Source organism: Hyaena hyaena, unplaced genomic scaffold, assembly GCF_003009895.1.
Source record: "Hyaena hyaena isolate Hyena2069 unplaced genomic scaffold, ASM300989v1 scaffold_45, whole genome shotgun sequence".
Lineage (NCBI taxonomy): Eukaryota > Metazoa > Chordata > Mammalia > Carnivora > Hyaenidae > Hyaena > Hyaena hyaena.
This window is the reverse complement of record NW_024080677.1, coordinates 493760-517496: the sequence shown is the minus strand read 5'-3', so window position 1 is coordinate 517496 and position 23737 is coordinate 493760. Positions and strand designations below refer to the sequence as shown.

General features: G+C 38.8%; 1 protein-coding gene across 1 annotated transcript in view; it reads left to right on the top strand.

Moving 5' to 3' along the window:
* ATP13A5 (ATPase 13A5) overlaps positions 1–23737 on the top strand; it is a 102690-nt gene that overhangs the window by 6448 nt on the left and 72505 nt on the right. The window contains exons 2-7 of the mRNA XM_039230392.1: positions 8280–8453; positions 9342–9488; positions 9736–9806; positions 9910–9990; positions 14418–14487; positions 19165–19299. Coding sequence (XP_039086323.1) covers positions 8280–8453; positions 9342–9488; positions 9736–9806; positions 9910–9990; positions 14418–14487; positions 19165–19299 — 678 coding nt within the window. The remainder of the gene's footprint in view (positions 1–8279; positions 8454–9341; positions 9489–9735; positions 9807–9909; positions 9991–14417; positions 14488–19164; positions 19300–23737) is intronic.

The following is a 23737-nucleotide window of genomic DNA, read 5'->3' as shown; positions in this document are numbered from 1 at the left end:
TAAGGCTGTTGGAACACCTTGCATGGAAAAACTTATTCTACAGCAAAAAATGGCTCTGCCATTCACAGAGGTAATTAGCGTACTGAGAATTATTTATATTATGTCTTGGTTGAGTAAATAATTGACTACTTGTGCTGTGAGAATGTTGGTTTGAGTAAGTGAATGTGTCATGAACTATAACCCAAAGAGACCCAATCTGAAAGAGTTGAGTCAGACCCTATTGTGCCCGTGCATGGTGGGTATGCAAGAAATATGTAGATAAGCAGGGGTGCCTGAGTGGCTCAGTCGGTTAAGCATCTGACTCTTCAGCTCCAGTCATGATCTCACGGTTCCTTAGATGGAGCCCTGCATTGGGCTCTGTGCTGACAGCACAGAGCCGACTTGGGATTCTGTCTCCCTCTCTGTCTCTGCCCCTCCCGTGCTTGCTTTCTATCTTCTCTCTCAAAATAGATAAAAATAAACTTAAAAATTTCTAAAAAAAAGAATTTTTGATAAACACATGAAAAATGAGCATAAGGATAAAAGGATTTTAAAAATGAAAGGAGACCTGCTAACAAGACCAGTCATGCACAAATGCTAGTGCTCTAGATGCAATGAAAATTCAGGAACAAAAACAAGCAGAGAGCCTAGGCGAAGGTTCCGCATGACTAATAGGAGCTCTCCAAGAGAGATCTTGGGAAGGAGACAATGTTTAGATGCAACTGCACCCTGTAATTCTCCTTTCCCGAGGAATTTGGCCAATCTTAGTTCCATCTCAGATGGTAACTATAAGAGTTACTTATTTAATTTTTTTAATGTTTTATTTATTTCTAGGAGAGAGAGAGAGACAGCGTGAGCAGGGGAGGGTCAGAGAGAGAGGGAGACACAGAATCTGAAGCAGGCTCCAGGCTCTGAGCTGGCAGTCCGCACAGAGCCCGACGCGGGGCTCGAACCCACGAACCGTGAGATCATGACCTAAGCAAAAGTCAGACACTTAACTGACTAAGCCACCCAGGCGCCCCAAGAGCTACTTATTTAAAAAAGAAAGAAAAATGATTTTTAAAGTGCCTTTTATGTACTCGGACTCTGTGTTTGTATGTTCTCCTTTAATCCCTATGAGCTAGTCATTCAGATATCATTTTATACTGAGAAAATGAGGCTCAGTTAAGTAACATATGCAAAGTCACGTTACCATGTGTGGGAAGATTCCCTATTACATGATTTTCCTCCTATACGAGTGAAGATCATTGTACTCTGTGTGTGTGTGTGTGCGCACGCTCATATATATATATATATATATATATATATATAGTCACTAAGCTAGTTAATCTTTCAGTCAATTTGGTGTTTATCTTAAAGCCCTTCTCCCAGTTTCATATACCACAAAGGTAAACAGTTTTCTTTTTGGCCTGCGTTTGACTTTCATTTTGACAATCCATGCTCTGTGGGAAAAGCAAGAATTCCATGTAAGCCATTGGATCAATCACTTTGACAAACCCAACTTACGGTTTTCCCAAAGAGCATTTAGTTCCAAATATTGCCTGTGGTCAAATCATTTCACAAGGACTCCAACAAGACTGAAATTTTGTTGAACTGCGTATTACTCAAGCTCACGTGAACCGCTAATGTATACTGCATACTCAAAGTGTTTCAAGAGCCGAGCTAAATGCTTTGCATGCATTGACTCCTTCATTTCGCACAACAAGCCTGGAAGATACTGTTATCATTTTCCTTTACGGAAGAGGAAAGTGAGTCATCAGGGGAAACAAATAAATCACTTTGATCAGTGACTTATATGTGATTAAGTGGTAGAGGTACGATTTGCACTGAGTTTTCTCATCGTCTGCTGCGCCAGAATTCTTCTGTTGCATTTTACAACCAGCCAGTTTTCACAAGACAGATCTAAAATTTAGTGAATTTAAATCATTTACCTGGATCACATTAACTAGTCAGTGATGGAGCAAGGAGCAGCGAGAGCTTCTGGAAGGCAATGATGTGGGGTGTAAAGAACAGAGGCTCTGTGGATAGACCTGGATAGGGCTTTAAATTGTGCTCTTTGGCAACAACCTCTGTTGACAGGCATGTGCATATTTCACTGTTACTCCCGATCTAGGCTTTTTCCTTTGTACTTCTGGCCAAGGAAAAGACCATTAGCGAGGTGGTACCTCTCTTGGTATTGAGAACATGGAATTCTAGTAGGAAACAAAAAAGTGAGGGAACAGTACTGCTAGCAGAGAATAGAAATCAAGTCTATAGGAAGACGGCACAAGCTTTGTGCTATTCATCTTAACTAGTAGGTGGCAGATCTGGTTTCCTCACCCTGTGGAACGCAGCCTCTTCCCATTACCAACCTTGTTTCCGCACATCACAACTCAAAACCAAAAACGCCCTCCACCTTTGGCTGAACCTATTATCACACCACCTGCTAACATTGATTGAAAGCTTGCTTTGTGCTCAACACCTTCCACCTCTATTTAATCTTCACAGCTATGCTTCCAGGGGTGTGCTATTATCCCCGAAGTACAGAGATGGAAACTGAGACTTAGAGAGTTAAGTCCTGAGGTCACATAGCGTATAGGTGGCAAACCCCACTTTACTGCAAGGAACTACATGCAGTGGGTTTGAGATTCTGATCCTCCATCTCTCTGTTCCCAGTGTCTTTACATTTACAAGACCTTTAGATTCCACTTACCTTCCTCTTAACAGCACACATATTCCCTCCTCTATCCTGTACTTCTTAGTGGATTTTATCCACGGGTGTTTAATACTTTGGAGGAATCTGAGTGACTCTTAACTGCATCAGAAGAATAATCACTGAGAACACTCAAATTATACTTGAGATTAATTGGTCAAAATGGAAACATACGCCCTGATAAACTCAAATTACACAAACATTGGCAAGCTGAGAGTATTTGATTAAAAGAATGCCAGAGTAAAGAATGATTCTTTTAACCGAAACCTCAAATCCCACATCTAGCATATAAGCTTTGGGAAAATGGAGAAATGATAGAAAGGAAATTTACCAAGGTTTATGAGGCCACTTTATCAAGGAAGCAAAATATTGTTTCTATTCATCTTTGCTCAAGGAGCTACATAATTCTGAAAGTTACTCTGACATTTATAAGCTTTTTTTCTATCTACCTATCTATCTATCTATCATCTATCATCTATCTACTTTTTTTTTTTTAACAGATAGGGAAAGAAATCTGCTGACATTTAGAGTGAGCTGTCCCCAGCCATGATCAGGGTCTTTCCCAGAAACCTCTTCCCTTTTCTTGCTTATTAGGGATTTGATTTTATTTCTGCTCAACAGAAAGCCACATGTCTCAATCATCCACACCAGGAGCAGCTACAGCCTTCTCTGGTCATCAAATCTTCTTTCCATGTCCCACAGAAATTCCTTCTCTAGCTCTTCTCTGTTTTCATTTACTTCTCAGTTTTTGCTGTCATTTTCTCTTTCTCAGTCGAACTCCATTAAAATAATTAAAATAACTTCTACCAACTTGGAACAGAGTGTCTAAAAAGCACCCTCCCTTTATTACTTTTTATTTATGTATATAAATTCAGTGGTGTCAACAAAGTGCACTGATCTTAAGTGGGCAGTTCAATGACTTCTATTATCAATTATTTTTGCTCATTTCATATCAACAGAATTGTGTCTAGATTTACTGTACTCATTTCTCAGTATGTCTATGAAATTCATACATATTGTTGGTTGCATTATAAGTTCATTTTAAAAATTATTTTGTAGTGTTATATTATATGAAAACACAAAAATTTATTTATCTTTCTCTTATACCTTTAGATTATTTCCAGTTTGGGACCTTTATAAATAAAACTGATACAAATATTCTTGTGCAAATCTTTTGGTGAACATATACAATTTTCTGTGTAAAAATCTAAGAATGGAATTACTAGCTCATACAGTAATTGTATCTTGAGCAACACAGTGAGTATTTCAAAATGTTTGTACCAATGTACACTACCCAAAACAATGTAGATGAGTACCAATGCTCCACATTTCAACCTACATTTGGTATATTCAGTTTTTTTCATTTTAACTATACTTTGGCTATATCATTGTGTCATTTTATCACTGGTGTGTCATTTTAGAGTGAGTCTTCAAATCTGGTTGTGTAAGGCTTCCAATTTTGTTCTTTTTTAGGATTGTCTTGGCTATTTTGGCTGTGATATGTCATTTTAGTTTTATTTTGCATTTTCTTAATGACATAGTATTGAGCACCTTCTTGAATGGTATCCTGGAAATCCTCTTTCATAAAATGCCTGTGCAAGTCTTCTGCTCATTTTTATTGTGTATATCACTCTGTTTTTTATTGACTTATAGTCATTTTTGATATTTCCAAATATGATTCTTTTTTTATATATAGGTACAGATAGCTAATATCTTCTCCAGAGACCTTTTGAAAAATGTATGCTTTTAGTTTTATTAAAGTAAGATATATTTTTTATCTTTTTTATTTCCTGTTTAAGAAATATTTTCCAGGGCGCGTGGGTGGCTCAGTTGGTTAAGTGTCTGACTTCGGCTCAGGTCATGATCTCGCGGTTCATGGGTTCAAGCCAGGTCAGGGTCTGGGCTGCCATCTCAGAGCGTGGAGCCTACTTCGGATTGTGTGTCTCCCTCTCTCTGACCTTACTCCACTAGTGTTCTAGATCTTAGCTTATAATTTTCCTTTCTTTTAACAAATGTATCAGATTTTGGTATCTGAGTATGCTGACTTCATGAAACAAATTGGGAACATTTCTACGTCCTCTTATGAAAAAGTTTGTGCAAAATTGATGTCACGTGTACCTCAAATATTTGAAAGGATTCATAAGCCATTTGGGATTGAAGATTTCTTTGTAAAAAAGCTTTGAGTTACATATTAATTTTCTGTAATAGCCATAAAAATATTCAGATTTATTTACGAGTTTATCAATTTTATTTAACTTTTAAAGTACAAATTTGACATTATTGATTTTTCCTATTGTAGATCTGCTTTCTATTTTATTCATTTCTGCTTTTTTTCTGCTTTTCTTTATTATTTACTTCCTTATATTTTTAAGCTTTAGCTTGTAGTTCTTTCTACAGCTTCTTGAGTTGGAAGTTTATTTCACTGATTTCAAACATTTTTTTTCTTTTCTTACCTACACATCTAAAGCTATAAGTTTCCCTCTAATCGTTGTCTTAAGTTCATCCCACAAGTTTTTATTTGTCAATTTCCGTTTTTATTCAGTTCAAAATATTTCTTAATGTCTATTGTAATTTCTCACTTGACTCACATGTATTACTTAGAAAAATGCTGTTTAATTTCAAAACATTTGGGAATTTTTAAGTTATCATTCTGTTGTTACTTTTAGTTTAATTATAACGTCATCAAATTTTATGTTCCAGAATGTAGTCAATTGAGGTAAATAATTTAGGTGTACTTGAGAAGAATTTTAAGTATGCAGTTTGAGGTTATAATTTTCTTTATTTGTTAATTAGGTAAATGCGGTTGTTCAAGCTTCCTGTATTCTTTTTTATTTTATTTTTTTCCACGAGTATTATCAGTTAGAGAGGTAGGGCGTTAAAATCTCCAACGATGACTGTGGCTTTACGTTCTATTTTGCTTTACAAAGTTTGAACTTATGCTTATAAGTGCCCCCAAATTTAAAATTGTCATTTCTTACTGTTGAATTAATTTTTTTAGTACATGAAGTGTTCTCCTTTCTCTCACAGTATTTATTTTTTAAAGTCTATTTTCTCCAAAATTAACATAGCTATGCTAGTTCTTTTTTGTTAGTCATCGCATTGTATATTTCCCTTTCTTTCTTACTTTTATCTATTTGCTTTTTTGTATTTAAGGGTGAACAACATATGGTGGGTTTTTTACTATCTAGTCTGACAATCTTTGTTTTCAATCACAGTATTAATGTCATTTATATTGAATGTAATTACTGATATTGTTGGATTAAAGTTACTATTTGCTTTCTATCTATTCTGTCTATTCTTTATCTTTTTCTTCATTTAACACTATAGTGGCTCACATTTCTGGATTGACTTCATATATTTTTGTTTTTAATGGTACCACCACAGCCCATTGTTTTCATGTCCCACATCTTTTGAACCATTAGCTATTATTTGGTTCTTCCAATAACTTTTCTATTACAGATAATACTGTACTGAACACTGTTATATACAACACTTTCTACTTTGTGTATTATTTCCTTAGGGTATATTTCCAAGTGTGGAATTACTGATTCTAGAAATAGAAACATCTTTATAAATCTTGATATAATTTGTCACCTTGCTTTCTCTAAAGAATTATTCCAAGAAGGGGAAAAATAGTTGGGGAGAGGGAGGGAGGCAAACCATGAGAGACTCTTGAATACTGAGAACAAACTGAGGGCTGATAGGGGTGGGGGGGAGGGAAAGGGGGGTGATGGGCAGGGAGGAGGGCACTTGTGGGATGACACTGGGTGTTATATGGAATTCAACTTGACAATAAAGTATTAAAAAAAGAATTACTCCAATTTATAAGGTTATTAGCAGTATGTGGTTATAGTGATTTTATTGCCATCTTGCTAGCATTGCCAGGTCCTTTTTTAGCTAAAAAAAATTTTGCATAGGAAAAAACTGAAGGGGAATCAGAATTATGACTACTAATGCCATTGTTGTAAGTAAGTTAATAAAAAAAAAGAAGGGAAAGGCATTTGTGATGTGCTTTTTCACTTATGAGCTGGCCTAAAATTCCAAACCATTCTGTTTCTGTTTTGAATACTTTGGCAATAAGCCCACATGAATAACTTAGTGAAATAACGCATATTTATGACCTAATCTGTGAACTGGCATATACATTTTATTTGTGTCTAATAAAACTATCAGTCACAAATAAAACTAAAACAGGTTTATAGAATCAGAAGGAAGACAGGAAGAGAGAAAGGAGACCCAACTGACAATATGCTTAGAGGCAGAGTGAACACATTTTAAAGTTACATTTAAATCTCATCATGAATAATCTCAAAATAGAGTGGCTGCATCGCTAAACTTAATGAGCATTTTTTCCCAGGTGGAGGATAATACTGAGGAGCACTGGAAAGGAACTCTTGAAATTCTAATTACTTTGCAGAGCACTTAAGGAAACATTATCTCATTTGAGCGCTAGTACCCTGTAAGGCACGCATTTCTGATTGTTTTGTAAAGGAGTAAGCTGGGATTCCCTGGAGGTGATATGATTTACCTAAGGTCACATAGCTGACAACTGGTAGAGCGGTGACTCAAACGTACATCTTTGCTACCTTTCCATGATGTTTAAGGATTCCTTTCAACAACTGTTATTAAAATCTTCATTTACTGCAGAATTCTTTACTAGAAAAAATTAATGAAAATGGCCATCAGAGATGAAAACTTTTCCAACTATTAACCCAAGAGATTTATTATAACATGATCTAAACTGGCATAAAATTCCAGAAGATTCCATCATTAGAAATGCTACAGAAATTCAGCAAAAACCCATTTCTTAACATTACACTTCTGTGATCTGTGGACATGGGAATTCAGGGTCTTAGAAACACACACGCACACACGAGAACAGCAGCAACCACAGCAGCAGAACATAAAATAAGAGAATAGTCATAACGTCATTCACAATCAGCATCTGTCTGGGTCTTCCAAGGACAGTAAAAATCAGGTGTTTGATATTTAAAACCCAATGCCGTGACACTTCTTTGTGGAAGCTAGAAACCAGAAATTGTCTTGAAATAAAGGTATCTATGGTTGTTGGCTGTTTCCTTCTAAAATCACGTCTCAAAGTCTTTATCAACTCATGATAATATCAAATCCCCTACTACTAAAAGTAGAAATATTTCAGCATGTTATTACCATCAGGGTAAATTCCTATAAGCTGTCTTTTGAAAATCTTTCATGTTCACAGATAATCTCTTAGTTTATACCATCCTACCATTTGTATCAACTTCCACCAGTAAATTTGCACGAATATATATTTTCTAAACTTTATACCTAAAAAAAGTAAACCTGGTCCAAACCATGGAGTGACTCTTAACAGCAGTTAGAACCAAATAAGTCTGCCCATTCCTTGCTCTTCCCGTCTAACGTTTTAGTTCCATATGCCACGGTAGCAAAGGAGTCCTTTTTTTAATTGTATCAGCAGACAGCTGTAAGCAAGCAATCTGATTCAACCAGCTGAAACCAGATTTGTCTCCCGAGAACAGTCCTGCATCTCAAGCTTGTGTTTCTTGGAGCAAAATGATGTGTTTATATAAAAAAAGAAAAACAGAGTCGTGTTTTCTTTACTCTCCAGGAGGTGTTTGGTTACCGGACCCAGCATCTACGCAGGGCCCTGTGCCTCGTCACATCCGTGCTGACGTGTGGGACCCTTCTGCTGGTGTTTTACTGGAGGCCTCAGTGGAGGGTGTGGGCGAACTGCAACCCATGCCCCTTGCAAGAAGCAGACACTGTTTTGCTAAGAACAACGGTGCGTGCCCTTCAGCACCGGTGGTGCCATGGCTGGTTGGTGTTCCAGAGTAGATCTATCTCTCTTTACTCAAGAGCTTTCTTGGCCCAAGTAGGGGATGGCAAAACTATCCCAGCACCTGCTTACCATCTCTTATTTTGACTCAGGAAGGAAGGACATTTCCTCCACGTCACTCTGGGGAAATTTCTACTATGCCAGGCTAATTATCAGCGCCCTTAGCCCTTACAGAGTCATGGCTGTCGGTATTATAACTCTTAAAGACATGACACAGGAAGGATAGTTCAGTATTTTCAGAATACATAGTTTGAGGGGAAGTAGGCATTTGAAACACCTACCTGTCATTTTAAGATAGCCAGAAACTGGGGGCCCCCAGGTGGGTCAGTGGGTTAAGCAGCAGACTTCGGCTCAGGTCATGATCTCCTGGTCTGCAAGTTCAAGCCCTACATCGGGCTCTGTGCTGACAGCTCAGAGCTGGGAGCCTGCTTCAGATTCTGTGCCTCCTCTCTCTCTCTGCCCCTTCCCCACTCACACTCTTTCTCTGTCTCTCTCTGTCTCTCTCTCTCTCAAAAATAAATAAATGTTAAAAAAATTAAAAAAAAAAAAAGATAGCCAGAAACTTTCCTGTAAAGTGTGTCTTTCTTTTTATTCTCTAGCACAGTGGTTCTCCAATTACTTGGAGGGCTCGTTAAAACAGACTGCTGACCTCACCCCAAAATTTCTGGCTCAGTAGGCTTGTGGTAGGGCTGAGAATTTGCAGTTTTAGCAAGTTCCAACCTAATACTGATGCTCTTGTCTGTAGCCCAAACTTTGGGAATCCCTGGTCTGGTTGATCGAGGGTCTTATGAAATAAATATTTGAGAATTTCATGGGCTGGATTTTCTTCTCTAGGATGAATTCCAAAGATATATGAGGAAGAAGGTTATATGCCTCTACTTAGCTACACTGAAGTGTCCTATAAGCAAGAACCCAGAGGAGCCCCTGGTGGCTGACCGCCACTCTGTCATTAACCATGCCGTACTGAAGCCAGAATTAAAAGTAAGCCATTTTGTGTGCAATGTTATAGCATGTCTTAGCTAAAAAAAAAAAAAAAAAAAAAAAAAAGATGAATGCAAATGGCTATTGGATGAAAGTTCTGAATGTCACGCTGCTGCTGGGCTGGGAATTACAACTATGTATCAAGGGAAGTGAGAGCTGCGTGGGGACCCTCACCAAGGAGCCCTCACTTCCCCTGACGGGCTTCCCTTTGTGAATGACGCCTGTTCTATCACATTTTTCATTGTAGCTGCGATGTATCCAAGTGCAGAAAATCAGGTATGTCTGGGACTACTTGGAGAAGAGATTTCAGAAAGTCGGGTAAGTTTCTGCTCCCCAGCATTCATTGGGATATTGAGGGAGGAACGTGCATTTGTTGAGTGTCACCCACTAAGGTATGCTTCCTGTCCTGACCATGTCGTAGGCGGCTGGAAGACAGCAATTCCTGCTATGACATCCACCACACGTTTGGACTGGGCCTGACCAGTGAAGAGCAAGAGGTCAGGTAGGGTTTGTGATACTCCTTAAGAGTAAACTCTGCCAACAGAAATTGAAATACCAAATGCTTATGATCCGTGAAGTGTGGACATAATGCTTCATCGGCTTCATTTAATTCCGATTTATTTCCCAGCAACAGAGACATATTTTAAGTTGGTTTCATCTCGGGCAAACTTATTAAAAAGAAAAGCGCCAAAGAACAGTACAAGCCAATAACACGTGATCTTTTCCTTCAGGATTGTGGAACAGCTTCCTCTATGTTGTCTTTTTCGTTCTTTCCTCCAAAAGTCTGGAGTCATTTCATAGACATCCGATTTGTCATTCTCTAAATCCTCGGAGAGACTGAAAGACAATATTTTGATTAATTGTCCTGTGAAGAAACAGCCTGGAGAGGAGGATTTTGTTTGCTCACGTAGTTGTGTCCTTCACCACTATATTTATAGCATCTAGAACAGTGCCTGATTCATGGTGGAAGCTCAATAGATTTTTGTGGAATGAATGAATGCCTGCATGCATGCATTACTGTATTGACCAAATGCCTTTACAATGCAAGTACTTTGCAAGGCACTAAAGATCTAGGGATAAATAAGGCTCACTCACTGCCCCAGAGACATTCACTGACTATTGGGAAAGAGAGACAAAGAATAGTGATACAATTGTGAGAATGTGATCTATAAATGCACACAGATTAGGATATAACAGTGTAACAGTACCGTAGAAATGCTTATGCTACTCATTAACCCACAGTGATTTTGAGTCTCTGCTTCCCTCATCTGCATTTTGAAATGGTGAATCCTGGTGAGTCTGAAAGTAAACCATTGCAAGCCTTCCCCAGAATCCTAATAATTACCTTCATTTCTTGCCCATTTTCAGGACATATCCTGCCTGACCTTCCTCACAGTCTATAAGAAACACAAATTCTTCAGCTAAGAAGCAAGCTGGGACATAAAACACAGGTTCTTGGGCTCCACCCCCATAAATTGTATTTACTAGGTAGGAACTAAAGGTAGTGGTAAGAGCAGAACTGTCCCCCACCCGTGATTCATATGCACCCCAACTCTAAGAATTACCGATCTGTGATTTGTTGTTTTTAAACTTTTCCTCCTGCTGGATGAAAAATGATGAAAAATGAACAAGGCATCTAGACTCTGACAATGTTTGCAAAATGCATTAGAAATAGTATCATTATATAAGATTTCAGATGCAATGCTTAATACACTGAAACACAAAATGTTGTCAAAGGCATTAAGAACATACTGGTTTAATAGCATTAAGCACCAGACTCTAAAGGATCCATCTAGTTAGGAAGTGTAGTTGATTAATGCAAATACACTTTGCCTGGGACACCATTTCCACAGGAAAGATTGCCCATCACTGTAGCTACCTCACATTTGTCCTTATTTATCAAGGGCCAAGCTTTCATAAATATCATACATAATTAAATTGAAATCTGGTCCACACAGTAAAGAACTTGATCATGTAATGAGCAAGACAAAGAGTTTAGTTTCCCAAATATGAAGAATAGAGGAGATAATCTACTTATAAATATACAAGCAGGTTCTGCTTATGGGTTTTTCTAGGTGGATGGCAAAGAGAGTGAGTAGAAATGTGAAATACTCCCCCGCCCCTCATTTTTTAGTGTAAGACTAGGGCTGTTTTTTCAAAACTCAAATGTGATTGGTTGGTTGGTTAGGTGATGTCTCATTGATTTCCTAAATGGAGATGAGCTTGTCTTCATGGAAAGCAAGGACATAACATGAGAAATAAAGGAAGGAGGATACATAAAACTCCTTGATGACAAAAAGCCATCAAGTCTAAATACAAATTTCTCTTTAGGCCTCCCAGCAGCCAGACAAAAAGAGAAAATAGACACATTTATGTAGTCACCTTTTCAGTAGCAAAAAAGCAAATCAGGACATCAGGAGAGGTAACATTATCCTGAAGAGACATTTTCAGGAGGCCTTAGGAAGAAAAATGTTCCAGGAGGTTCCCTGCTCTTCACTCATTCATGAACTGGATGCCCCTTTCTTTCTCTCTCTTTCTTTCTTTCTTTCTTTCTTTCTTTCTTTCTTTCTTTCTTTCTTTCTTTCTTTCTTTCTTTCTTTCTTCCTTTCTTTCTTTCCTTCTTTCTTTCTTTTAATTTTTGCTTATTTATTTTTGAGACAGAGAGAGACAGAGCACAAGTAGGGTTGGAGCAGGGTTGGAGCAGAGAAAGAGAGGGAGACACAGAATCTGAAGCAAGCTCCAGGCTCTGAGCTGTCAATACAGAACACGATGCTGGACTTGAACTCACAAACCGCAAGATCATGACCCGAGCTGAAGTCGGACACTTAACCTGACTGAGCCATTCAGGTGCCCCTGGGTGCCACTTTCTATCTCACTGCCTGTCTTAGAGAGCTCCACAGAGACTTGAGGCAATTCTCTTACCTCATGGAAACAGGGAAAAACCACACCCACCTCACCCCCATCCATCCAATAGGCTTCTTATGAGGACAATCTTTAAGCTGTGCACCTCCTCACCTTCTTTTCACTTAGTGCCATGGCTTGTTTATCTTCCTGGAAGTGGAAGGGGGAAGTGTCTGGTAGTCAAGATAGCAGCCAGCTCTTAACTGGGGGCCTAGACCAGTCCCCTTGTTGGTAACCCAGTTCTCTGGAAGAAGAAAAGCTTTGATGGGTAGAGCCTGCAAATTCTATCATGGGAATACAACAGCTATTGCTGATTTCAAGCCACCAGTGTGACATCAAGGAATGTGAAGCATGGAAGAGATACTCCCCATTGGCTTGAGTATTTTGCAGGGCCGAACTTAACTCTCAACATTTGTCACCATGCTGGGAAAAAAGGCATGCCTGTGAGTAACAGAGGAAAGGAATCTGAATGACAGGCAGGAAACCCATCAGCACATGCTGTTTGACCTCTCTGTCTTCCAGCATCTCTGCACCTCAGTGTTTTCATACATGGGATCAGAAGACTCTGGTTTGAGTCCTCTTGGACCCATGCAAATCACTGTACCAGGAAAGGCATGGCTTGGAAATCAGACAAACTTGGGCTGAGCTCTGTTACACCTTAGATCAAGGACCCATCATGCACATTGCACTATCAGTGCTCACGGAGTGTGAGGAGGAGTCTTGGAGGCCAGGGGTGAAGGCTGGATCTGCTCCTTTCCTGCTCTGTGGCTCTGGGAGAGTTACTGAGTTTATCTGAACTTCAATTTTCTTTATAATAAAGATGATAATGTGATATATCATAGAGGTAATGTGATGATTACAGGAGATAATACATATAAACGGCTAAGTGTTGTTTCTGACAGTCATCTCTGCTTAAAAGTTGCAATTTTACAATTAATGCTGGATATGGGTACCTTTGGCAGACACACTATTCACACAATGAATAGTTTTTCCCATTGGCAAAATGGGGGATAGTAACCCTTTCCTTTAGACTGTTGTGACAGTCAGATGAGAGAATCGGTGTGAGAACTCTGTAAATTGTAAAATGCTATGCAAATACGAGGGCTTCTTACTGGAATGTGTGGATTAGCAAAGTGTTAGATGTGAAGACCATATATCACCTTCCAGTTTGTTGGCTTATTCATTCATGTACTTATTTTCACACGCTAAGGACCTGTCCTAGGTGCTGAAGAGGCAAAAGTAAGGTGGATATAATCTCTAACATCAAGAGCAATCTAGAATGCGTGAGAATTCTAGGAACATTGTCACATCTGTGTCTTGTTGGCTATTCTTAGAATGCAATTGAATTATTTAAAAAAAATAACTCACAATGCCTTTCTAACTCCATTTTGATTCTTGAGTTGCATTAAGATATGTTTTAACTAGAAAAACAACTTTGTCCATCATGCACTTTCATTTTAAAAACGTTAATATTTTAGGATATGCACACTAATATTTTTTTAATTTATTTTATATTTCAACTTTATTGAGGTGTAATTGACAAAGTTAAAAATATTTATTTATTTACTTTTAATTTTCTTTTTTTTTTTTTTTACAAATAGTTTATTGTCAAATTAGTTTCTACATAACACTCAGTGCTCATCCCCAAAGTGCCCTCCTCCATGCCCATCCCCCCCTCCCCCCCACATCCATCAGTCCTCAGTTTTTGTCAGCATTCAAGAGTCTCTCATGGTTTGCCTCTCTCCCTTTCCCCCACCATTTCCGCCCTTCTTCTCCCCCTTGTTCCTCCGTCAAGTTCCTCCTAATCCTCCTATACGTGCAAACATATGATATTTGTCCTTCTCTGCCTGACTTATTTCGCTCAGCATAACACCCTCAAGGTCCATCCATGTTGCTACACACTAATATTTTTTATTAAAGGCACAAAGAGCCTTAATGGTAGAGAAGTGACTCTTGCTTAGTTTGGCTTGCACTCACTTATCAATGAGTTTTCGATTTGACATTTAATTGGTGACCAATTTCTTACAGAAGATTAGTGTGCGGGCCCAATGCCATTGAAGTAGAAATCCAGCCCATATGGAAGCTGCTTATTAAACAGGTAACTAACTGTTTTCATCTATCTTTGAAAAAAAAAACATTTTGTTTGTCCTTTACTTTTTTTTTTTTCTGAGAAAATTATGGATCTTTTATTTCTTTCAGTTCTCATATTCATGATTTTAATTTTCTTTTATTTTAAGAGTTCTCCTATATGTATGTATTTGTTGTAGATCAAATCAAAATTTCATAGTATATTTGTCCTTTACTTTTTATTTCCTGGTACTCAGGGGAATTTTAGGCAATACCTGGATACTTTGATATGAATAAAATCTATGTTTCTTATAACTTCGTTTTGTTATTCCCTGCTGTCTTTAGTCTATGTTTTTCCTGTCCATGAAGGTGTTTTCCTTTTTTTTAAAATATAGTTCAATAAATATATGATTTATTTCCAGATTTCTAACTGGCCCTTTTCAATAACCACTTGTTTTAAATTAAACTCCTCTTTAAAAAATCCATTCCCAGTACAAGAGACAGATTCCTCTTTTGATGGTGGTTGTAATGGTAGTGGTGGTGGGGTAATGTTATTCCTCCTGTGATCTTTTTGACAATTTTAAACGCATTAGTTTAGTCTTTCTCTGGTTACTTTATTATGTCAATTTTCTCGGGAATGATTTCTTTCTTTGCTAGTGGATTTATTTATTTTTTAGAATATTTTATTTTTGTGCCTTGAATTATTATTATTTTTAGTGGTGGTGATGAAGGCTCTGGTGGTGAGCTGCCCTTCAGTGGGATTTCCTCTGCCTCCATTTCTCTCTTTTTCTCTGTATCCACCGTCCCTGTTGGATAGCTCTGAGTTTGTCTCTTGGTGGCCCCCACGGCCCCCAGTTCATAGTCAACTCCTAGGGGTTGGGGCTCCGTTCGCCAGGATGTAGTAGACACAGGCCTTGAGCCAGCTGGGGTTTGGCCAGGTTCACAGTGGTACTATGAACTCTGTTCTTTCCCATTCCACCGTCTGCCAGTAAACAGCTGCTGGTTGTGACTTTTCATGGCCTCTGCTCCTGGGCAGGAGAGCAAGGCTGGTTTTGTCCCCTGTCACTTGTGGAGCACTGTCCATCACATTCCCAGTAGCATGAGCTCCTGGCTACCACTCTACAGTCCTTACGTGGAGCCCAGTGAGCTGATGGTGCTGGCCTCCACTCCATGCTGCACGTTTCTAGTCTGGTTTTTTTAATTTTTATTTTTTTAATGTTTATTATTTTTGAGTGGGAGAGAGACAGAGCATGAGTGGGGGAGGGGCAGAGAGAGAGAGAAAGAGGGAGACACAGAATCTGAAACAGGCTGCAGGCTCCAAGCTGTCAGCACAGAACCCGCTGCGGAGCTCACACCCACAAACTGAGAGATCATGACCTGAGCCAAAGTCAACGCTTAACCGACTGAGCCACCCAGGCGCCCCGTTTCTAGTCTGTTATAATCCACAGCAGTGGTCATTTTGTTTGTGTAGCATGGTCGCATTAAAAATAATTTTTATTAGACTTTTATTTAGCGCAGGCTTCAGTTCACAGAAAACTTGATTGGGAGGTACTGAGGTTTCCCATATACCCCATGCCCCCACATAGGCAGTTTCCTCCACTCCCAAAAAGCAGGCTACTTTTTAGACTTCTTATTCAAGTACATTTTCAGAGTGTCAAAGATTCTCCCAGGTTTCAATCTGGTTATTTTGAAAGGAGTGGTTGTATTTTTTCCACCTGCTTACTAGGCCTTTAGTAGGAAAAAAGGAAATAATACTACTTCGTATTTTGGTTTCAAAAGAATATTGAATAAGGGAGTTACATTAATTATGATGCTGTTGTTTCTTATGCAAGAAGTATTTAACCACATTTTCTACTGAGTTTATATAAACTCAAAATCATATTATCATTAGTGCATAATCCACAATTAGAGCATTTTATGCCAAGCAAACAGAAGAGCTATGATTTGTAAGAAAAGCATGTTGCAATGGAAATAATAAGAAATATTAAGGAACAAAAGCTTTGTTAATGTATAAAATATATCCAAGGGTTTAAAACACTCTTAAAATGCAGCCTATTAACTTACTAACTGGATGGCAGTTCACTGTGAGGACTAAAGTAAAAGTTTATTTAATATATAGAGAATTATAGAAAGTAGAGGTAAGAAAGAGTGGCTCTGGTTTTAGGTAATATTTCATCTAATTCATAGTCATTGTGAAGAGCACTTCACCAGGAAAATAATCCTTGTTTTGATCAGATGGGTTTTTTCATTCATACTATGTGTGTAGATCATATGACTATATCTATCTTCTCAGGTTTGTCCTCTCGGCTATCTTTATTAACAGTATGGTCAGCAGGACCAAAATGGGGACAATTGAGGGACTAAAAAAATTAAAGGGATAATAAAGAGACTAAAATATATGTGCGTGGATGGCCAGCTTTGGGCTGGTGATACATTCTTCCCATGGATTTCACTGCAACTTTGGGTAAGATGAGCCCCTCACCCCATTCAAGGGAGGCCACATGCTGACATGCCTGACTCTGAGCCTCTTGCTAAAACCTCTGAGGTGAAGAATATGTTATTTTTCAATGATCTGAATAAAAGTGCAGTCTTTCGTTTTCTCGCACACCTTGACTAAATCTGCCGCATGTGATTATGTGAAGAAGAAACTGCAGTAAAAATGGTCAAAGTTGAAGTTTGCTTTAAGAGACTGAATCATGGTTCTCTGCCATTATGGGTAAATAGTGTTTGGAAAGGTGAATTGTTAGATTTTGATATTGATAAAATATTTTTCAAAGTTCAAAACAAATAACAATAATCAATTTATGGCCAGTCTCTGAGTGCTTAAAATAATTTTGCTTCCACTATTGCACATTTTATGTGCTTGACACTGACTCCACTGAAATTGAGTTCTAAGTGAATTCCTAAATATTAGAGATCATTGTTTGTCATAAAATATGATTTAAAAACTCGATAAAGAAGTGACATCATCTTTTTTTCTTCCAAGATTTTATTTAAATTCCATTTAGTTAACAGGTAGTGCGGTATTAGTTTCAGGAGTAGAGTATAGTGATTCATCATTTACATATGACACTCAGTGCTCATCACAAGTGCCCTCCTTGATGCCCATCCCCCATTCAACCCATCCTCTCATTTGCCTCCCTCCAGCAACTCTCAGTTTGTTCTCCGTAATTAAGAGTCTCTCATGGTTTGCCTCCCTCTCTGTTTTTATCTTATATTTCCTTCCCTTCCCCTGTGTTCATCTGTTTTCTTTCTTAAATTCCACACATTTGTCTCTTTCTGACTGACTTATTTCACTTAGCATAATACCCTCGAGTTCCATCCATGTTGTTGCAAATGGCAAGATTTAATTCTTTTTTGATGGTTGAGTAATGTTCCATTATATCCATACTCTCCACACCTTCTTTATTCATTCATCAGTCAATGGACATTTGGGCTCTTTCTATAATTTGGCTATTATTGACAGTGTTGCTATAAAACTGGAGGGTATGTGCCCCTTTAAATCAGAATTTTTTTTTTTGTATCCTTTGAATAAATACCTAGTAGTGCTGGATCATAAGGTAGTTCTATTTTTAACTTTTTGAGGAGCCTTTATACTGTTTTCCAGAGTGGCTGTACCAGTTTGCATTCCCACCAACAGTGTAAGAGGGTTCCCTTTTCTCTGCATCCTTGCTAGCATTCGTTGTTTCCTGAGTTATGAGTTTTAGCCATTTTGAAAGGTGTGAGGTGGTGTCTGGTATCTGGCAGTAGTTTTGATTTGTATTTCCCTGATGATGTGACGTTGAGCATTTTTTTCATGTGTCTGTTAGCCATTTGAATGCCTTCTTTGGAGAAATGCCTGTTCATGTCTTCTGCCTGTATCATCACTGGATTGTTTATTTTTGGGGTGTTGAGTTTGATAAGTTCTTTATAGATTTTGGATACTAGCTTTTTGTCCTATATGTCATTTGGAAATATATTCTCCCATTCTGTAGGTTGCTTTTTAGTTTTGTGGATTATGTCCTTCTCTGTGCAGAAGCTTTTTTTCTTGATGAAGCGCCAAAAGTTCATCTTTGCTTTCGTTTCCCTTGCCTCTGGAGATGTATCTAGCAAGATCAAAGACATTGCTGCCTGTATTCTTCTCTAGGGTTTTAATGTTTTTCTGTCTCACATTTAGGCCTTTCATCCATTTTGAATTTATTTTTGTGTATGGTGTAAGAAAGTGGTCCAGTTTCATTCTTTTGCTTGTTGCCATACAATTTTCCCAACACCATTTGTTGGAGAGATTGTCTTTTTTCCATTGGATAGTCTTTCCTGCTTTTTTGAAGATTCGTTGACCATATAGTTGTGGTCCATTTCTGGGTTGTTTATTCTGTTCCGTTGATCTATGTGTCTGTTTTTGTACCAGTACCATACTGTCTTAATGATTACACCTTTGTAATATAGCTTGAAGTCTGGAATTGTGACCTTCTGTTTTGCTTTCCTTTTTCAACATTACTTTGGTACTCAGGGTTTTTTGTGGCTCCATACCAATTTTAAAATTGTTTGTTCTAAGAAAAATGTTGGTGTTATTTTGATAGGGATTACATTGGCTGTGTAGATTGCTTTGGGTAGTTTAGACATTTTAATAATATTTGCTCTAACAATCCATAAGCATGGAATGTTTTTCCATGTCTTTGTTTCGACATGATCCATGCAAGTGACTCAAATGCTGTTTTTGTACTTTCAGGTTTTAAATCCATTCTATGTGTTCCAAGCCTTTACCCTAACTTTGTGGCTGTCTCAAGGTTACATTGAATACTCTGTGGCCATCATCATCTTGTCTGTTATCTCCATTGTCTTAAGTGTGTATGATTTGCGACAGGTAAGAGCTAAAATCACAGTTGGATTCTATTTAGCTTATGGTGCACAAGAAGCAAAACCTATGGGATTTCCACTTACAGCAAGGAGTAGCTTTGTGAAACTTAAGTCATAAAGCAAAAAACAAGGGCTTACTAAATGTGAGATCTCAGGAGGAGAGCTTCAGAAATAGCAGGTAGATGTAAATGTCTTTGCAAACTCGGATTATCGACTGAAGGCTGACCTGCTTACAATGTTCAGAAGGACTCTGATGTTGTGTCTGAGAATGGTGGGAAAGAATGCTGTGATAGATTAATAATGACAGCATAGTACCTTTTGATCATTGCTCATCTTATAGCTATTTAAAGTCTTGCTTTTTAAAAATAATTAGATTTTTTTAAGTTTATTTATTTTGTGAGAGAGAGAGTGAGAAAGAGAGAGAGAGAGCGAGCATGTGAGCAGGAGCAGGGGAGGGGCAGAGAGACAGAGGGAGAGAGAGAATTCCAATCAGGCTCTACACTGACAGCCAACATAGGGCTTGATCTCATGAAATGCTAGATCATGACCTGAGCTGAAATCAAGAGTCAGACGCATAACTGACCAAGCCGCCATCCAGGTGCCCCAAAATAACCAGCCTTCTAAATGATACAGCAGTGCGTTCTGAAGTAGGATTTTCCTGAATATGACTTATAACTCCACCACCCCTACAAGTCTCAGCTCCCCACAGCATCTTTCTAGAAAACGTTTTGCTACTTTGCTTAAGAGTCATCAGACTGAATCAGGAGGCAACTCCAAAAGGATGTCTCACCGTATTTGTTGCATGTTTCTGAACACTTGACTGTGGAATTAGCTTTGTAGACATGGGTTTGGGGGCTGGGCATTTGTACGGTGCCCTGTGTCAGCCTGTCATTTGTACTGAACTGTTGAAACCATCTAGTCTCAAACTTCATTCTTCATCGACAGGGAACAAAACTTAGATCCACGGAGCTTGTTCCAGATCAGGGTGTGGGTTTGTGACTCAGGGTCAGAGCTTCTGGCCTCTCATAAAATGAAATTCTACGACATGTGCAACATTTCCTTAGCATAAGGCACTTTCCAAAGTAGAGTCACAGCTGGGGATGAAGGTCAAACACATGTGCTGAGAAGAGAGATGAATTCCCGATGTCCACAGAGTGGGCTCTGGGCACAAGTCTGAAAGGCAGACGTGAGGCCTTTACACAAGCCTAACTGAAAGGGACCTTCCATTCCTGTTCTATTTCAGTTACTCAACAATATTAAGTCTAATATCGGCTCCTTATCTGGTTTTAGATCCTACAAATTTTGAGTTATGAAGTGTTTGATGAGAAATGAAAGAAAGGCAATAGGTTTGTAAAGAGTTAGAAAACAGAATCTAAAAATGAAAAGTTAAATGAATGGAGATACTTTGAGCTAGAGAGTGAGGGCTAAAGGGATTTGTTTTGTTTCTGGTTTTTTGCCTATTTAAAAAAGGAGTACCTCCTAGTGTTTTTTCACAAACTAATTTAAATCACAAAAGCATTAAGAAAGACCAGTCACCTGCCTTTGATGGTGGTTAATCCTTCCTGGTTGGTTCCCAAGGCCTGGGGGAGAGTTACTATCTTTCCGTAGTAGCTCTGGGAATTTGAGCAAAAGCATGAAAATGGACACCTGGACAATTAAGATCTGACTATTCTGCTGAGTCACAATAGGAAACTATAGTGTCCTAAGCTTTTTCCTTAGTCTTTTGATAAAGGTATGTAATGTGAAGCCCACAAATAGAATTTCCAGCTTCTGGGTTTTGAGAAATCTTTCCTTAATAGAATATCTGACTTGATACCTGTAAGCCATTCGTACACTTTCTGGTTTAAGTCAAACATCAGTGAATACAGCCCTTCCTCCATGTCCTTCCTTCCACTGGGGAGACATCCGGGTTCTCTGTGCAAGTCACCCGGATATATCAGCATAAACCATGGAAGTGCTCTCAGGAAAAATACGGAACTCTTTGAGGACTTTTGGCAAGGAGATCTTATCTAGTCAAATTCAAAACCTCCCCCTTACGGCTCCTATTTATGTTACTTGATGCTATTATAATCAGCTTCCTCATCTGTAAGAGGTGTGTATGTGTGTGGGCGTGTGAGTGTGTGTTGATGTTAAGAGTTGAGAGAGTTAAATGAAACAATCAGTTTGAATACTTATATTCCTGGTACACAGTAGGTACTCACTAAATGTTAGTGCTTGTTATCATTGATATTCCTGTTGTTGTTTTTATGATTAAAAGTTGGGGAAAGTTGGCAATGGACAGATGGGAGGGGGAGGGGTACAGAGATTGACGGGAATAAGGAAGCAGTTGGGCCATCGGAACAGGGCTGCTGATGACCACTGGCTCACTCATGAGAGTCTCGGGACTCTGTTTTCCTTGGGCTCACTTTCCTCATCTATACACGACGGAGGTTATACTCTACTTTGTAGGTCTTACCATTTTGGGATTCTATCATTTTGCCAGGGCCAGCGATAAGGAATGAAAAAAAAAATAAAACCCCCTGAAAACTTTAGAACGCTAGTAAGACATTTTCTGGCCACTGGAAGTCTGAGAGCATGTGCTGCAAATTGGAGTCAATTCCTATTGGACTCTAATAGTGTTCAACTGGACTTTAGTCCTAAACTACTCAAGTCAGGATGTGTCTAAAGAATAGAAACCTGTTCATCAAAGGGATATGTATTATAAATATGTACCAGTAGCTCATAGAACCCAAAGACATAAAGTACAGTGGGCTTTAATAAAGCCTGGAACCCGGGCGCCTGGGTGGCTCAGTCAGTTAAGTGCCCAACTTCGGCTCAGGTCATGATCTCATGGTTTGTGGGTTCGAGCCCCATGTCGGGCTCTGTGCTGACAGCTAGCTCCGAGCCTGGAGCCTGTTTCGGATTCCGTGTCCCCCTCTCTCTCTGACCCTCCCCTGCTCATGCTGTCTCTATATCTCTCTCAAAAATAAATAAAACATTGAAAAAAATAGAGCCTGAAACCATGAAGTTGGGTTACTCTCTCCAGCCTCCTCCTATTCCCTGACAGGCATGAAATTCAGTACACGTATTTTGGGGCAAGCACTGCAGCCCCCCTCCTCGGACAACTGAGTACACACACAACTCTGGCGACTTGCAACTAGTCTGTTCTAGGTGGCTCTCTCTTTCTATGGGCACACATAGTTGGAAAGCCAGTCCATCAGCAAGAATGATGCCAATATATCTTTTTGCCTGGGATCCAAGCATAAGGGCTTGAAGCTGTCTGTCATACTCTGTCAGGAATGTGATCTGAGAGGCAGTTGTAGGTCCAAGGTGGCAACCCTTGACCCTTGTGTGTGGATAAGCAGAGAAAAGACTTGCACAGAAAAAGAAGGAACCAGATACACAGTGAGACACAGAGGTGAGAAATATGGAGCCCAGGTGAGAGGGAGAGGGCAGAGAGAACTAGAGAGAGAGAGAGAAAGAGAGAGAGCTAATAACCTGCTTCCCATAGCATTTCCTGTTCCTGTTTGGAGCCCTTGGGAGCTCTGGCTTCACTTCCCACCTTAGGTTAGTGAATTGCCCCGCATCTTCACAAATTCTCACGTGCCTAGACCAGGTTAACCAATTTGTGTGGCCTGTCATCAATGGGTCTCAGGTAAATGTGCTGTTAGCACTTGTTATGTTACACCCCCTAGAATGTCTCCACATAGTTCCCCTCACTTAAATACACATTTCCCATTGACACGTTTCTGACAAATTTCAGTCTCTCTGAAAATTCCTTTACAATGTCTATTTTTTTTTTTTTCATTTGGAATGTAGGTATAACTGTCTTTAAGGAAATGGAAAAAAAATAGAGATTTCTGTGTGGGAGTTGGGGAAGGGTTACAGAGAAAACTGGTTTGATTCTACACTCTAGGGGGCGATGTTTCAGTGAGAGAATTACTCAAGATTCCTAAGCTCCTGACCCATTAAATCAAAATATCCAAGGTAACAACAGGAATCTGTACTTTTTCACAGTTTCATGACAGGTGATTGTTATGCATTCTGAAAGCTTAAGCGCTATTGTTCCAGAAGAATCCACCAAAGGGCAAATTCAAGCACTAAGCTCCCCAATACATCTATTTATTTATTTATTAACGTCATCATCGGCGGAACATATTTTTCACTCTTTCTACTCTATACGATGCACAGGACTACAGGGCTATATGGAGATTTAATTATATATTTATTAATTGGTTTTATTAAAACAGGAGCGTGCTTTGCACATTAATCTGGAACTTGCATTTGTCACTTTATAATACATATAATGGTCATCCAGCAAGTAAACAAATAATTTGAGATCATGTTTAAAAATAATGGTGTGAAATTCCACGGTATATCATAATTTACTCAACCATTCATTTATTTAGAGAAAGAAAATAGGGGGCTTCCTCTTCAATTTTTGCCACCACAGGTGTGCTGAATCA